Source organism: Lissotriton vulgaris, chromosome 8 (assembly GCF_964263255.1).
Source record: "Lissotriton vulgaris chromosome 8, aLisVul1.2, whole genome shotgun sequence".
NCBI lineage: Eukaryota > Metazoa > Chordata > Amphibia > Caudata > Salamandridae > Lissotriton > Lissotriton vulgaris.
Window position 1 is genome coordinate 450213986 of NC_141696.1, and position 16931 is coordinate 450230916.

Below are 16931 nucleotides of genomic sequence, written 5' to 3' on the forward strand. Positions count from 1 at the left end.
CCATAATTCAATGGCATCTTTCTGTGACTGTCTGGCTTTCTTTTTCCATAATGCTTCTTCTACTCTCATGATGCAGTCGGCATCCCATGTCCCCGTAACGGGCCATCTCAGATTCTCTGCTAAATCTTTGGTGTAGTCCACCCACAAGTCAAGGTATAATACGGCATCTAGGCCGTGCTTATGGTACATAAAATATCCGGGAGTGTCCCTGGGTGGGATGGGAACAGCTTCCTCGAGTATCCCTTTTCTAGTTCTTATTTGTCTTAGTTTGGAAAATAAAGGCATCTTGAACCTTTCTACTTGATACTTACTCGAACTTGAACACAGTTAATACAATAAACACAGTAATGAAGATCGAACAATCACTCATACCACGACATTTAAAAACACACTAAAACATATTAAAAACGAACAACAATAATTAGAATAAAACTAGCTAACTGCATACTGGATATACTGCTAAACAGTACAGATACACCGCTAAAACAGTGCAGACCGGATATACTGCTAAACAGTACAGATACACCGCTAAACGGTGCAGACCGGGTCTGTGTACCCAAACCCGTCTTGACCGGCACAAATGAATGCGCTCGTCTAGATGCATCTCCAGCAACGGTACTCACCGGGAAGCACGGAACAGAAGGCCTCGGAAACTCGACACTGGACTGGACCGGACTGGACTCGACTCGACTCGTGACGTAGGTACTTCGGAACTTCGGAACCTGGTGGGCCTCTGAATACCTCGGACCTTGCTCTCTCAGCTGGGCTCTGGTCGGGATCCTCCGCACTCCTCACCGCCTCGTCTGGGTGTCGATCGCAGCCTCAGTCACCTCCGTTGGCCTGAGGGAGGTACAGGAAATCCTGCGGGTACGCGTTGTTGTCCGTCACGGCTGTGGCAGGGGACCGGGCCTGCAACGCACCGCCGGCGCGTAAGGTGGGGGAGGGGTTCCTGTTCGGGCGCCAATTATGTGGTAAATTTAAATTACCTATACTTAATTTATGCGGTAAAGTTCAATAAGAATAACTCAGAAAAAATAAGAGGCAGAGTCCGTGGCATCTGAGGTTTTAAAAGGGGTTTTATTCCTTAAAAAGGAATTGGTTCGAACCAGGCATCATGTTCCATCACCACGAAGGTTCAGGAAGGGATAGACAATACTTTATTGACAGAATATCATATATATAGTCAATGCATTACAGTGGTGATGGATGCAGAAGGCGTAACAGCTGAGAGAAGAGATAAGAACACATATACGTAATGAAAAAGGCGTAACAGAAGGTGTGCACAAGGGCGTGTACTAGAAACGTCACATAGAGGTGTCACAAGTGGGTGGATCCATAAGAGAATCCTGCAGTGTCAGCAGAAATACATGGCAGAGATGCGCGCGCAGCAGCATGACGTGTAATTGACGTGGAACTGGAGGGTGAAGGGAACTTGACTTTTAGCCTTACATGAGGAGACAGAAGTCTGGGGTGTCAGAACAACCTAATCCCAAATCATATCTAATATCTGGTGTTTGAGGAACTGTATTATCTGGAAGGAAAAGGTCTCTCGGGCAGAGGCTATTCTATACTGACTGCTAGTGCGTGCATATGCGTCTACGTGTCTACATGAGATGTGAGGGGGGCATGGGCCTACCATGGTAACAGGAGCAATGAATTACTTGCATGGAGACAGAAAGGCCGGGCCCTTTGCTCTGCAGCTGGGAAGGATGTTTACCTAAACTACTAGACAGGAATGTATTTTCGAGGAGCGGAGCAGATAACTTGAAGGCAAAATACAGTCTTGGCAGGCAAGCAGGCCGAGCCAGGCACCGCTAGCCGCGCAGGGAGTAAGACAAAGGTCAGGGATACAGATGCAGGTCCAGGCTGTAGCATCCAGAGACAGAAGGCAGGAAAAGGCTCGATGGCAGAAATCAGGGCCTAACTCGCCAGAGCCGAAAAACGTGAAAGGTCCACCATATAAAGACGGTGGCAAGGCATACTTAGGAACTGAATATCCGACCCATTCATGGTGGATCTGAAAGAGGACATGTTAACGTTGGACGCAAATGTATTTGCGTCTTCATAGCTGGAAGTGGAGGGAACATACATGTACTTGAAGCACGTACATGGAGCCGTTGGGGTCTACGATAGGGGACACAATTGACCATAAAAATTCATATTTCCTCAGGCCAGCCAGGGATCCCGTTTCTAACATTGGCGGCAAGCGGTGAGGATAAGGATTTGTGTTTGCGCTGTACCACAGTGGCGACAGGCCGCACTACAAAGCTCTACATTTTTAGATAACCACATTTTGGGGATTATTGTTTTTTAGGTGAAGATCAGTATTGCTTCTCCTGAAAGGTGTCATTTTGTATTTTGTCCAGTACATTTGTTCCCCGCCCTGCTCCCAGAGTTTGGTACCTGTGTCGCTTGTGGTCAGGTTGAGAAAATCAGGGGTGGTAGAAACTGCCTTACCAGTCCGAGGGGAGGGTTGTGTGTGAATGAGTGTTGTGTTACACTGGACAGTGGAGTGCGAGTTCTCTGAGAGAGGAATCTTGCTGAATTTTGTTGATTGTATACTCCTGTTTAGCTCAGACCCCCAGGTTCCCTGTGTAAAAGTTTTCTTGAGAACGTCCGCCAAAATGGAGCCAGTTTTTTATCTCTGTGGTCTTTTTAGATACAGTAGGTTAGAGCTGGTCAGATTCTGTGAAAAGGGAGGCATAGAGGTGAGTAAGTTGGATACTCAGTCCCAGCTTAGGGACAGCCTGATCCAATGGCAAAAGGATCAGTGGGATCTTGAGCACAGTGAGAGAGATAGGGCCCGGGCCGCACGCCATGAAGGTGGTGAGTCTGTGGGGAGCCCTGAAGATTCTGATGAAGAATGTGAGTTGGATGGTGATGACAGTGGATGGATGTCAGCAGATAGTGAGGACCCCATAGATAGGGAGTCCCTTTCTGGGTCCAGTGTCAGTACCAGCACCCCATCCCTTTCCCTGTCCCCAGAAGAGTGGTTGGATAGGAAGGAAGAGAGGGAGCATCAGCTAGCGATGGAACAGCTCAGGTTGGAGCATGCCAAGCTAGAGGCTGAAAGGGCCTTGTTCAGGGAGAAGGTAGCCCAAGAGAGTAGGTTGCCCCCTGAGTGCCGTTGTAATTGTCTGGATTCCCCAGGGAGGGTGGAGTCCAGTGGTGGCAGCTTTTTAAATGTCAGTGTAGACAGTCCCACTCCCTGTTCCCCGAGTATGGTTCCTGTTTCCCCAGAGGAGGAGAATAGGGTGAGGTTTAGGAACCTTAAGAAATCGTCTCATCAGTCTTGGGAAGATTTTGTGGATGACTGTTGTGGAGCCCTGTGTGATTGGGTACGGGAGCCCACGAAATGTGATTGGGACATATTGTTCGATATGTTTCTCAGAGAGCAGTTGCTCAGTGTTGTTTATCCAGGATTGCGCCAACACCTAGTAGGGTGTGGATTGTCTGAACCATATGACCTGGCAGAGGAAGCCGACCGATGGGAAAGTGCAAGAGGTTCTTTAACGTCACTAGTGAGTGATTCCAACAATAGTGGGTCAGGTTTTCTCCAACCCAGCGTGGTGGAGGAGGGTGAAAGTAGCCCAGCTAGGTCCCAGTATAGTGTGGAGGGTGTAGGGGCTTGCTGTCTGTCTCAGTGGATCGGAAGTGAGTGTGAGACCGAGAGTCCCCAGACGCCCGAAGCCCTGCCTCAGAGCTAGGATGGTTTCTTTAGGGAACACCAGGGTGGGGACCTAAGCTTACCTGTTAGTTCACTTGAGGGAGATTTCCTAGTGTGTGGAGGACCTGGAGCATCTGTAAGCGGAGCTTCTATGGTTATAGAGTCTGGCAGTACTGCTCCAGTAGGGAGAGTACAGAAGTCCAGTGAAAGGAGTGATTGGGGGATAGTATGTGAGTCCCCAGAAGTCCTGGAGTGCCAGGCAGTGGTTCCACCAAAGGTTCTAGACCGGAGGTTGGAGGTCCAGGTCCAGGGTTTGCCTGACCTGAAGGGTGGGAATACTGTAATCCGTGTCCTAACCAGTTCTTTCTCCAGAGGTACCGCCCCGGTTAGGAGGGAGCAGGACTCTGGAAGGGGGTGCAGAGGGTGGGAGAGCCCACCTCTGACCCCGGTACCACCTGAGGGGTTAAACCCTAGGTTGGGAGAATGGTGTTTAGAGGGTACCCCTCGCAGGAGGAGGAGGAACCCTAGGAGAAGAGGTAAGGGGAGGAGAGCCTTCCCTGAGACTCCTGGTCCACCTAAGGTTGTAGACCCTAGGCTGGAGAACCAGTGGCAGTCTAGCCCTGTCTTGCAGACAGGAAGAGTGGAAAATGGCTGTTATGTGCCAGGGGTTACTACCCCCCACTTTGTGAGTAGGCAGGAACCAGTGGCACCTGGGTGGTCTAGGGCCTGGTCCTGGCCGAAGGCAGCTGGAGAGTACCAGTGGGGTAGCCCAGTTAGTCCCTACCATAGTTTTAGAAAGAACCCCAGGGGTTCACTGTGGCATAAAACAGGAGGGTGCCCCTGCAGTTGCTGGCCCGCGTCCGTGTTTTATCGCCCCAAGCAGGGAAGCCCATCACGGTGGTGATTGGTCTGCCCTGCGTTTTGGCTGGAAGGGGGTTGTGTTGGACTTGGCCCTTAAGGCAGGTTCACCCCTAATCTTTTTGCTTTAGATCTGTGATCTGTATGGATGATTTTCTGGTCTGTGCGCACTTTTTCCCTGTGTCCCAGAGTAAAGTGCGTGCATGTAGTTAGGCTGGCCTGCTCTCCCATAGGAATGCATGGGGAATGTCTGTGTCCCTAGTAGTTCCTGATGCGTGGGGAGTGCATGCTCGAATTTGGTATGTGCGAGCTCGTGAGAATGAATGCTTCGCAATGGTGTATGTGGCATGTGTGTGTCATGTGTTGAAATGCCACTTCTAGGGCTTGGCATATTACTGTAAAATATGCCTGCCGTGTGATTGGCTGAAGCTGGCTGGTGAGCCTGGCTCCAGGAAGGCTGGATGGGTCTGCCCGGTGGTGAGTGTGAGATTAGCATGTTGATGGCTTGGGAGGAGTGCACCTGGTCCCTGATGGGGCTGGACTTTCCCCACACAATGCTGGCTCCACCCCCTGTAGTGCGACTGATGTCCCTAGCCCTGCCAGTGAATGAAATGGGTGGTTGAGCTATCAAGGATACTTTAAAACCAGCTGCGACTGGCTTTCCCCCACCCTGCACCTACAGACAAAGGGATTTTACAGTATAAGAAGGGGCTGTGTCCCCATACAATTTGGTTCTGCTTGTGGATCTTTGCCAGAGGGGGCTGCTGCTGCTGCTGGGGCCAAGAGGACCGCCACTTGGTTGTCTCCCTGCCTGGAGACCCAGTGAGCTGGCTCTGGCCCTGCGTTGTCCCTCTGTCTGCCTCCAGACCCTGCTGGAGCTTTTGCTTTTGCCCATAGCGCTGGAGAGCGCTTTATTTCATGCCCCTAGCACTTGGGAGCGCTTAATTGCCTGCTAGCGCTGTGGAGCGCTTTATTTGACTTTCACGGCTGCCCATGCCGCAGTTGTGCCGTGTGCTTTGTCCCTGAGCGCTGGGGAGCGCTCTTTTGTGCAGCCAGTGCCCACCCGGCATCTGCCCATCTATTTTGGCCGATTTCAGAGTCTCCTGGCAGGTGCCCACCCTACCAGGGACCTTGTGCCGTGTTTATGCCCCCGTGCGAGTGCCCACCTCGCTTTATGATTTAATTAGAGGCCGGTGCCCACCCCGCATTGCCCCCGAGGAATTGTGAATCGCGACTTCACCGCCGCAGCCCGGGAGACCCTGCAGGGTGGCCGCGCTGCCCGGGACGACCCGAAAGTGTTCCTGCCGGCCGGCCAATCCCAGCGCGGCCCCGGGAGAAGCAACCGGAAGTCCCGCCTCGCCGCCGCGCAGAGAAGCGAAGCAGTGCCAGGAGAGCCGGTGAGTGGGTCCCGGTGTGGGGTATTGCAGAGGAGGGCGTTGGGGCACATTGCCGGTGCCCGCCCCCCCAGTGTGCTCTCTCCGAGTGAGGGCAGTGTCTTTGTGCTTATGAGCGGCCCCAGTTGGCAGTGGGCAGCTCCGACGACCGAGGGCATGTTTTGTAGTTGAGCCACGAGGCTCCCAGGTGCCCGCCCTTGTGCAGAGCCGTGAGGGGCTCCCACGAAGGGCCATTGTTTTAAGAGCCCACGAGGCTCCAGGGCCCCGCATTTGTTCTTTGAGCCCGAGGGGCTCCAGCCACAGTTATTTTACGGGCCCGAGAGGCTCCACCTGCCAAATTGATTTACGAGTCCCAAGAGGCTCTGGGGGCATTTTATCATTTGAGAGCCCTGAAGCTCTTGGGTGCCACATTTGATTCTAGAGCCCCGTGGCTCCCACATTGTGTTGCCCTCACCATTGTTCTTGAGCCCACGTGGCTCCAACGGTTGCCCTGCTGTGATTCACAACTGTCCAGCACTTAGTGAACAGTTGCTACGTTTAGGCTTTGTGTTCCTGGCTGCCTCCGCAGCCTCCCTGACATTGAGACTCAGGGCATTCCAGCCCTTGCGAGGCCAGTTGGCCTGAGGGACAATTCTAGTGTTGTGCTATGTGCACCCTGTGCATTGTAATTTACTGATGATGTGATTCTTGCGCAAATGTTCTAACCTGCACCTCTGAATGTGTTTATTGCCTCATGTGCAATTGTTTATGTCCCATTACCTTTGCTAAAAGTGACCTGCTTAGGTATTTTATGTTTATCCCCTTTGCTAAATGTGACCTGCTTAGAGGATTGTTGATGTCCCATTACCTTTGCTAAAAGTGACCTGCTTAGGTATTTTATGTTTATCCCCTTTGCTAAATGTGACCTGCTTAGAGGATTGTTGATGTCCCCTTACCTTTGCTAAAAGTGACCTGCTTAGGTATTTTATGTGTATCTCCTTTGCTAAATGTGACCTGCTTAGCTGATTGTTTAGGTTTCCTTCCCTTTGCTAAAAGTGACCTGCTTAGGTGATGGTATTCCTTCCTTAGGTCCTGATGATTAGGTCCTAGTTCCCTGCGTGATTTTCCTACAGTGTTTAGGGTTGCGTAGGAGGTATTTACTCTTTACCAGTGTTTACTGGTTGTGGGCTACATGTACTATTTTGGTGCTAGTCATTATATGTTTATGTGCTAAGTGTATACCTACAAGTATTATTTCTAACAAGTGCCTACCCCTGACAGTGGTCCATGTGGCCCTGTCCTGTGCATAATCCCTTGTAAATTCTGCCCGTGCCTGTTGGCACATTGTAGAGTTTGGGTGTTATCTAATGTGTTTTTACTATAATACAAAGGCTATTTTTTTATATAACCTTGTGTGGAGTTTCCTTTGTGGTGGGCCTTGGGTGTTGTTGCTGGGGTGCGTGCGCAAATACTTAACTCATACCGCCTCCAAGTTTAGCCTTGCTGCTCGCACCACGTTACCTGGAGGGTGAGCAGGGGTTATCTTGGTGTGTAACTCCCTTGCCCTGACTTAGGAGTGGTGGTCTCTGACTGACTTTGTCGTGAGCCCTGGCCAGCCAGGGATCCCGTTTCTAACATTGGCGGCAAGCGGTGAGGATAAGGATTTGTGTTTGCGCTGTACCACAGTGGCGACCGGCCGCACTACAAAGCTCTACATTTTTAGATAACCACATTTTGGGGATTATTGTTTTTTAGGTGAAGATCAGTATTGCTTCTCCTGAAAGGTGTCATTTTGTATTTTGTCCAGTACATTTGTTCCCCGCCCTGCTCCCAGAGTTTGGTACCTGTGTCGCTTGTGGTCAGGTTGAGAAAATCAGGGGTGGTAGAAACTGCCTTACCAGTCCGAGGGGAGGGTTGTGTGTGAATGAGTGTTGTGTTACACTGGACAGTGGAGTGCGAGTTCTCTGAGAGAGGAATCTTGCTGAATTTTGTTGATTGTATACTCCTGTTTAGCTCAGACCCCAGGTTCCTTGTGTCAAAGTTTTCTTGAGAACGTCCGCCAAAATGGAGCCAGTTTTTGATCTCTGTGGTCTTTTTAGATACAGTAGGTTAGAGCTGGTCAGATTCTGTGAAAAGGGAGGCATAGAGGTGAGTGAGTTGGATACTCAGTCCCAGCTTAGGGACAGCCTGATCCAATGGCAAAAGGATCAGTGGGATCTTGAGCACAGTGAGAGAGATAGGGCCCGGGCCGCACGCCATGAGGGTGGTGAGTCTGTGGGGAGCCCTGAAGATTCTGATGAAGAATGTGAGTTGGATGGTGATGACAGTGGATGGATGTCAGCAGATAGTGAGGACCCCATAGATAGGGAGTCCCTTGCTGGGTCCAGTGTCAGTACCAGCGCCCCATCCCTTTCCCTGTCCCCAGAAGAGTGGTTGGATAGGAAGGAAGAGAGGGAGCATCAGCTAGCGATGGAACAGCTCAGGTTGGAGCATGCCAAGCTAGAGGCTGAAAGGGCCTTGTTCAGGGAGAAGGTAGCCCAAGAGAGTAGGTTACCCCCTGAGTGCCGTTGTAATTGTCTGGATTCCCCAGGGAGGGTGGAGTCCAGTGGTGGCAGCTTTTTAAATGTCAGTGTAGACAGTCCCACTCCCTGTTCCCCGAGTATGGTTCCTGTTTCCCCAGAGGAGGAGAATAGGGTGAGGTTTAGGAACGTTAGGAAACCGTCTCATCAGTCTTGGGAAGATTTTGTGGATGACTGTTGTGGAGCCCTGTGTGATTGGGTACGGGAGCCCACGAAATGTGATTGGGACATATTGTTCGATATGTTTCTCAGAGAGCAGTTGCTCAGTGTTGTTTATCCAGGATTGGGCCAACACCTAGTAGGGTGTGGATTGTCTGAACCATATGACCTGCCAGAGGAAGCCGACCAATGGGAAAGTGCAAGAGGTTCTTTAACGTCACTAGTGAGTGATTCCAACAATAGTGGGTCAGGTTTTCTCCAACCCAGCGTGGTGGAGGAGGGTGAAAGTAGCCCAGCTAGGTCCCAGTATAGTGAGGAGGGTGTAGGGGCTTGCTGTCTGTCTCAGTGGAGCGGAAGTGAGTGTGAGACCGAGAGTCCCCAGACGCCCGAAGCCCTGCCTCAGCGCCTGGATGGTTTCTTTAGGGAACACCAGGGTGGGGACCTAAGCTTACCTGTTAGTTCACTTGAGGGAGATCTCCTAGTGTGTGGAGGACCTGGAGCATCTGTAAGCGGAGCTTCTATGGTTATAGAGTCTGGCAGTACTGCTCCAGTAGGGAGAGTACAGAAGTCCAGTGAAAGGAGTGATTGGGGAATAGGATGTGAGTCCCCAGAAGTCCTGGAGTGCCAGGCAGTGGTTCCACCAAAGGTTCTAGACCGGAGGTTGGAGGTCCAGGTCCAGGGTTTGCCTGACCTGAAGGGTGGGAATACTGTAATCCGTGTACTAACCAGTTCTTTCTCCAGAGGTACCGCCCCGGTTGGGAGGGAGCAGGACTCCGGAAGGGGGTGCAGAGGGTGGGAGAGCCCACCTCTGACCCCGGTACCACCTGAGGGGTTAAACCCTAGGTTGGGAGAATGGTGTTTAGAGGGTACCCCTCGCAGGAGGAGGAGAAACCCTAGGAGAAGAGGTAAGGGGAGGAGAGCCTTCCCTGAGACTCCTGGTCCACCTAAGGTTGTAGACCCTAGGCTGGAGAACCAGTGGCAGTCTAGCCCTGTCTTGCAGACAGGAAGAGTGGAAAATGGCTGTTATGTGCCAGGGGTTACTACCCCCCACTTTGTGAGTAGGCAGGAACCAGTGGCACCTGGGTGGCCTAGGGCCTGGTCCTGGCCGAGGGCAGCTGGAGAGTACCAGTGGGGTAGCCCAGTTAGTCCCTACCATAGTTTTAGAAAGAACCCCAGGGGTTCACTGTGGCATAAAACAGGAGGGTGCCCCTGCAGTTGCTGGCCCGCGTCCGTGTTTTATCGCCCCCAGCAGGGAAGCCCATCACGGTGGTGATTGGTCTGCCCTGCGTTTTGGCTGGAAGGGGGTTGTGTTGGCCTTGGCACTTAAGGCAGGTTCATCCCTAATATTTTTGCTTTAGATCTGTGATCTGTATGGATGATTTTCTGGTCTGTGCGCACTTTTTCCCTGTGTCGCAGAGTAAAGTGCGTGCATGTAGTTAGGCTGGCCTGCTCTACCATTGGAATGCATAGGGAATGTCTGTGTCCCTAGTAGTTCCTGATGCGTGGGGAGTGCATGCTCGAATTTGGTATGTGCGAGCTCGTGAGAATGAATGCTTCGCAATGGTGTATGTGGCATGTGTGTGTCATGTGTAGAAATGCCACTTCTAGGGCTTGGCATATTAATGTAAAATATGCCTGCTGTGAGATTGGCTGGAGCTGGCTGGTGAGCCTGGCTCCAGGAAGGCTGGATGGGTCTTCCCGGTGGTCAGTGTGAGATTAGCATGTTGATGGCTTGGGAGGAGTGCACCTGGTCCCTGATGGGGCTGGACTTTCCCCACACAATGCTGGCTCCACCCCCTGTAGTGCGACTGATGTCCCTAGCCCTGCCAGTGAATGAAATGGGTGGTTGAGCTATCAAGGGTACTTCAAAACCAGCTGCGACTGGTTTTCCCCCACCCTGCACCTACAAAGGGATTTTACAGTATAAGAAGGGGCTGTGTCCCCATACAATTTGGTTCTGCTTGTGGATCCTTGCCAGAGGGGGCTGCTGCTGGGGCCAAGAGGACCGCCACTTGGTTGTCTCCCTGCCTGGAGACCCAGTGAGCTGGCTCTGGCCCTGCCTTGCCCCTCTGTCTGCCTCCAGACCCTGCTGGAGCTTTTGCTTTTGCCCATAGCGCTGGAGAGCGCTTTATTTCATGCCCCTAGCGCTTGGGAGCGCTTAATTGCCTGCTAGCGCTGTGGAGCGCTTTATTTGACTTTCACAGCTGCCCACGCCGCAGTTGTGCTGTGTGCTTTGTCCCTGAGCGCTGGGGAGCGCTCTTTTGTGCAGCCGGTGCCCACCCGGCATCTGCCCGTCTACTTTGGCCGATTTCAGAGTCTCCTGGCAGGTGCCCACCCTACCAGGGACCTTGTGCCGTGTTTATGCCCCCGAGCGAGTGCCCACCTCGCTTTATGATTTAATTAGAGGCCGGTGCTCACCCGGCATTGCCCCCGAGGAATTGTGAATCGCGACTTCACCGCCGCAGCCCGGGAGACCCTGCAGGGCCGCCGCGCTGCCCGCGACAACCCGGAAGTGTTCCTGCCGGCTGGCCAATACCAGCGCGGCCCCGGGAGAAGCAACCGGAAGTCACCTCGCCGCCGCGCAGAGAAGCGAAGCAGTGCCAGGAGAGCCGGTGAGTGGGTCCCGGTGAGGAGTATTGCAGAGGAGGGCGTCGGGGCACATTGCCGGTGCCCGCCCCCCCCCCAGTGTGCTCTCTCCGAGTGAGGGCAGTGTCTTTGTGGGCTTCTAGGGCTTGGCATATTAATGTAAAATATGCCTGCCGTGTGATTGGCTGGAGCTGGCTGGTGAGCCTGGCTCCAGGAAGGCTGGATGGGTCTGCCCGGTGGTGAGTGTGACATTAGCATGTTGATGGCTTGGGAGGAGTGCACCTGGTCCCTGATGGGGCTGGACTTTCCCCACACAATGATGGCTCCACCCCCTGTAGTGCGACTGATGTCCCTAGCCCTGCCAGTGAATGAAATGGGTGGTTGAGCTATCAAGGGTACTTCAAAACCAGCTGCGACTGGTTTTCCCCCACCCTGCACCTACAGACAAAGGGATTTTACAGTATAAGAAGGGGCTGTGTCCCCATACAATTTGGTTCTGCTTGTGGATCTTTGCCAGAGGGGGCTGCTGCTGCTGCTGGGGCCAAGAGGACCGCCACTTGGTTGTCTCCCTGCCTGGAGACCCAGTGAGCTGGCTCTGGCCCTGCCTTGCCCCTCTGTCTGCCTCCAGACCCTGCTGGAGCTTTTGCTTTTGCCCATAGCGCTGGAGAGCGCTTTATTTCATGCCCCTAGCGCTTGGGAGCGCTTAATTGCCTGCTAGCGCTGTGGAGCGCTTTATTTGACTTTCACGGCTGCCCATGCCGCAGTTGTGCCGTGTGCTTTGTCCCTGAGCGCTGGGGAGCGCTCTTTTGTGCAGCCGGTGCCCACCCGGCATCTGCCCGTCTACTTTGGCCGATTTCAGAGTCTCCTGGCAGGTGCCCACCCTACCAGGGACCTTGTGCCGTGTTTATGCCCCCGAGCGAGTGCCCACCTCGCTTTATGATTTAATTAGAGGCCGGTGCCCACCCGGCATTGCCCCCGAGGAATTGTGAATCGCGACTTCACCGCCGCAGCCCGGGAGACCCTGCAGGGCCGCCACGCTGCCCGCGACGACCCGGAAGTGTTCCTGCCGGCCTGCCAATCCCAGCGCGGCCCCGGGAGAAGCAACCGGAAGTCGCCTCGCCACCGCGCAGAGAAGCGAAGCAGTGCCAGGAGAGCCGGTGAGTGGGTACCAGTGTGGGGTATTGCGGAGGAGGGCATCAGGGCACATTGCCGGTGCCCGCCCCCCCCCAGTGAGCTCTCTCCGAGTGAGGGCAGTGTCTTTGTGCTTATGAGCGGCCCCAGTTGGCAGAGGGCCTCTCCGATGACCCAGGGCATGTTTTGTAGTTGAGCCACGAGGCTCCCAGGTGCCCGCCCTTGTGCAGAGCCGTGAGGGGCTCACACGAAGGGCCATTATTTTAAGAGCCCACGAGGCTCCAGGGCCCCGCATTTGTTCTTTGAGCCCGAGGGGCTCCAGCCACAGTTATTTTACGGGCCCGAGAGGCTCCACCTGCCAAATTGATTTACGAGTCCCAAGAGGCTCTGGGGGCATTTTATCATTTGAGAGCGCTGAAGCTCTTGGGTGCCACATTTGATTCTAGAGCCCCGTGGCTCCCGCATTGTGTTGCCCTCACCATTGTTCTTGAGCCCACGTGGCTCCAACGGTTGCCCTGCAGTGATTCACAACTGTCCAGCACTTAGTGGACAGTTGCTACGTTTAGGCTTTGTGTTCCTGGCTGCCTGCGCAGCCTCCCTGACATTGAGACTCAGGGCATTCCAGCCCTTGCGAGGCCAGTTGGCCTGAGGGACAATTCTAGTGTTGTGCTATTTGCACCCTGTGCATTGTAATTTACTGATGATGTGATTCTTGCGCAAATGTTCTAACCTGCACCTCTGAATGTGTTTATTGCCTCATGTGCAATTGTTTATGTCCCATTACCTTTGCTAAAAGTGACCTGCTTAGGTATTTTATGTTTATCCCCTTTGCTAAATGTGACCTGCTTAGAGGATTGTTGATGTCCCATTACCTTTGCTAAAAGTGACCTGCTTAGGTATTTTATGTTTATCCCCTTTGCTAAATGTGACCTGCTTAGAGGATTGTTGATGTCCCCTTACCTTTGCTAAAAGTGACCTGCTTAGGTATTTTATGTGTATCTCCTTTGCTAAATGTGACCTGCTTAGGTGATTGTTTAGGTTTCCTTCCCTTTGCTAAAAGTGACCTGCTTAGGTGATGGTATTCCTTCCTTAGGTCCTGATGATAAGGTCCTAGTTCCCTGCGTGATTTTCCTACAGTGTTTAGGGTTGCGTAGGAGGTATTTACTCTTTACCAGTGTTTACTGGTTGTGTGCTACATGTACTATTTTGGTGCTAGTCATTATATGTTTATGTGCTAAGTGTATACCTACAAGTATTATTTCTAACAAGTGCCTACCCCTGACAGTGGTCCATGTGGCCCTGTCCTGTACATAATCCCTTGTAAATTCTGCCCGTGCCTGTTGGCACATTGTAAAGTTTGGGTGTTATCTAATGTGTTTTTACTATAATACAAAGGCTATTTTTTATATAACCTTATGTGGAGTTTCCTTTGTGGTGGGCCTTGGGTGTTGTTGCTGGGGTGCGTGCGCAAATACTTAACTCATACCGCCTCCAAGTTTAGCCTTGCTGCTCGCGCCACGTTACCTAGAGGGTGAGCAGGGGTTATCTTGGTGTGTAACTCCCTTGCCCTGACTTCGGAGTGGTGGTCTCTGACTGACTTTGGCGTGAGCCCTGGCCAACCAGGGATCCCGTTTCTAACAGTCACACAGTGCCGCAGCAAGCGTCAGTGTTCTTCCAAGATAGCCTCCTTAACAAGGCCGAAGGAGCTGTAGTGAAGAGGGGATGAGACAAAACAAGGAAAAGAAGAGCAAGGAAACACAATTGTATAAGGAAGAGAACAATGCTCCCTCTGGATTTGTCATATCTTTAGGAGTCAAATCCACAAACAGATCCATTTGCAGGTTCTTACTGAATCGCAGGAATGTGAGGGTGCTTCGAAGGGCAGTGCTAGATTTCTGCTTCAAGATCTTTTTTCGAGGTAGCTGAAAGATGTGGCATCCTCTCTATTGCATTTGATGGATCAAGTGGTCACTGGATTGAGGTGAATCTAGGTACTCGAGCTAATTCGTTAGAGTTGAGGTATGCAGCTTTGTTGATACATTTCACTTTATAGAAAGAGTCATTAACTATATAGTGCATTTTCATCAATAGCATCTAGTGGATCTCGGTTTCATTGTTCTCCCTTGTCTCCGCAAACTTTATTAAAGGGCTGCCTTTGTTGTGCATGGTTACATTACTGTATGTCCAAATGTTAACTGACCAATTAAAAAGAAAGAAGTCTTGACAAATGAACTAATTCATTCTTTATTTCTCTGTGTTAGCTTTAGATGAGTCAGCAATTTCAGGCGAAGAAAAAGACAGTGACGAAACTCCAAGTTCTATAAACAAAGGAGAAAGGAGAGAACTTATTTCAGGAGAGGACACTAATGGAAAAGCAGACTGTCTTGTTATAAGAGTGGAAGAACTTTTGCCAGCTGAGCAGATGAAAGAGGCAGATGACGCTGCCCAGTCCTACACTTTTGTAAAGACTTTACACATTTCAGATCTGAAACCTGAGAACTGGCAGAACGAAAACTACGATGAAGCTGCAGATGATGTTAAAAGTTCTGTGCAGGAAGATTTGATCAGTGTTGATTTTAATAAAGAGGACGACTTAAGAGGTATGCACATATTACCCCTATTTTAGCTTCTTTCAAGAGGCTAACAGCTCGGCCCATTAGATTATTGTTGGGCTGGTATTAGCGTTCTTCCGATATAGGTTATTGTGATCCTAACTGTAGAACCCTGATTTTATCTGTTTTTAATGAAAGCCCAGCTGCCCCATATGCTTCTGCGGGTGCGTTGCATATCTTTTAACCTATATTTGAAACAGGCATGTTTTGTAGGGGCCTAATGGCTATCTGTTACAGACTGATGGCCAAGGAGCCACGCCTGTTTTTATTGTTGATTTCCCTAATACTAAACCACAAATATTGCTTGCAGCAAGCACAAATGCTAGTATTCTCCTATACCTTGCAAAACAGCTAATACGGCGTTTCTTTACAGGTTACAAACTGCCCCGATCTCCAAATGTGGGCCACTTTTTAAGCTATGTGATTTTCTAATGGGGCCTCTTTTATTTTGGTGCCTGGGTCTATTTTCTGGCCCAGTCCCACCCTGGTTGCAGGAATCATAGGTATAAGAATTGTGATTCAGCCAAAGACACCACATATGGATGTCTTGAGGATCATATGAGTACATCTGCTATATTATGACACTGTTGACAAGCTTTAAACGGCTTAAGGGGTGCCACTTGACAAGTCTGCGTCCCATGTTATCCTAGTTGTTGAGCTAACTGGCGTAAATAGAGTGTGAAAAGAGCCAATTTCAGCCATTAACCCATTTTTTTTGCAGTGGCCGCTGGGGAACCCCATAAGTGGTGAGCAGCAAATCAGTTATTTCGACCCACTGACAGCATTGTGTGAAACCAGCAGCAGTAATGCCTTTAGGGTCCACGCCAAAGTTCTCAATCAGGGCTCATTATAAACAGTGTTGATGATGGACCACGACTGAGAGCTCTGAAGTTGACTTTAAAGGCAATTCGAGATTCTCACTGTGAGTCATACTTGCTCCTTTTTTTTGCTAACATTTTTCCTATGATTACGCAAAAGGTCAATGAGTATATTCCCCACTATTCAGTATCCTGGTTTTGGGCCATCACACTTACATTAATGCCCAAAACATCTTCCCAGTCTTGGAATCCTGAGTCTTTTTACTGACACGTTTACATGGCTCCCCAATATATTGGAGGCTCAAAGCAGGATTCTTCCATCTTTGTTCATTGCAACAACTGTCATACTAAGAGTCTCAGGTTATGAGTGCCACAAAGTGGCAGGTGATAATTTTCACACCTGAGACACCGGTTTGCGGTATTTATCAGATACAATTGTTATATTTCATCATGTATTTAGGTTGGCACTTTAAAATGTAGCATAACATGCTATATTCTGTGCTTTCTGTACAAAATATGCACATCCCAGTTTGTATCATGTGTTTTCCCCCAGAGTACACCAGCTAATATGTAGCTGGGTAAAATTGCCAGTGTGCAGACTTTTTGACACCCAGTAATTCACCTAATTACTGAAGATGGCAGCACCCCTCTTGATGGTCTTGCAACCTTGGGATCATGTGCAGCTTCAATGACGGATGGTGGCAAGGTGTACGGATGATAACATCTTTTGTGTGATGCTCTCTGCCCTTCACTTTCCTTGTCCTATATTTCTTAAGAAGAAGACCGTTTGGCATAACCCTCTAAGATCCTCCTCAACCCTAGTGCATAAACTGTGAAGAAAAGATAAAGGTTACGCTTAATATAGATCTTTTTCTTACGTGGCATCTCACCTAAAAAAGTCATTACCTCTTAAAAGCATTGTAAATAAAAGCAGATTTATGGAAATAATAAAAACTGTATCTTTTCCACAAAAACATTCAAAGCACTATATTTAATTGCTCCAATAACATGACCTATTAATTTGCTTCAGTTTGTCTGACCTCTAGAGCACCTATCTCGTCTCAATCTGCAATTTTTCTTCTTATACATTATGATAAGGGCTAGTAGCATTTTCTTCTTACTCCTTCCATCCAAATAAGGGCGTCAAG

General features: G+C 50.5%; 1 protein-coding gene and 1 pseudogene across 1 annotated transcript in view; both read left to right on the forward strand.

Moving 5' to 3' along the window:
* LOC147697160 (ATP-binding cassette sub-family C member 5-like) overlaps positions 1 to 16931 on the forward strand; it is a 2119944-nt gene that overhangs the window by 1516224 nt on the left and 586789 nt on the right. The window contains exon 18 of the mRNA XM_086934231.1: positions 14615 to 14953. Within this exon, the coding sequence (XP_086790357.1) occupies positions 14615 to 14953 (339 nt within the window). The remainder of the gene's footprint in view (positions 1 to 14614; positions 14954 to 16931) is intronic.
* LOC147697161 (uncharacterized) lies at positions 2484 to 4571 on the forward strand (annotated as a pseudogene).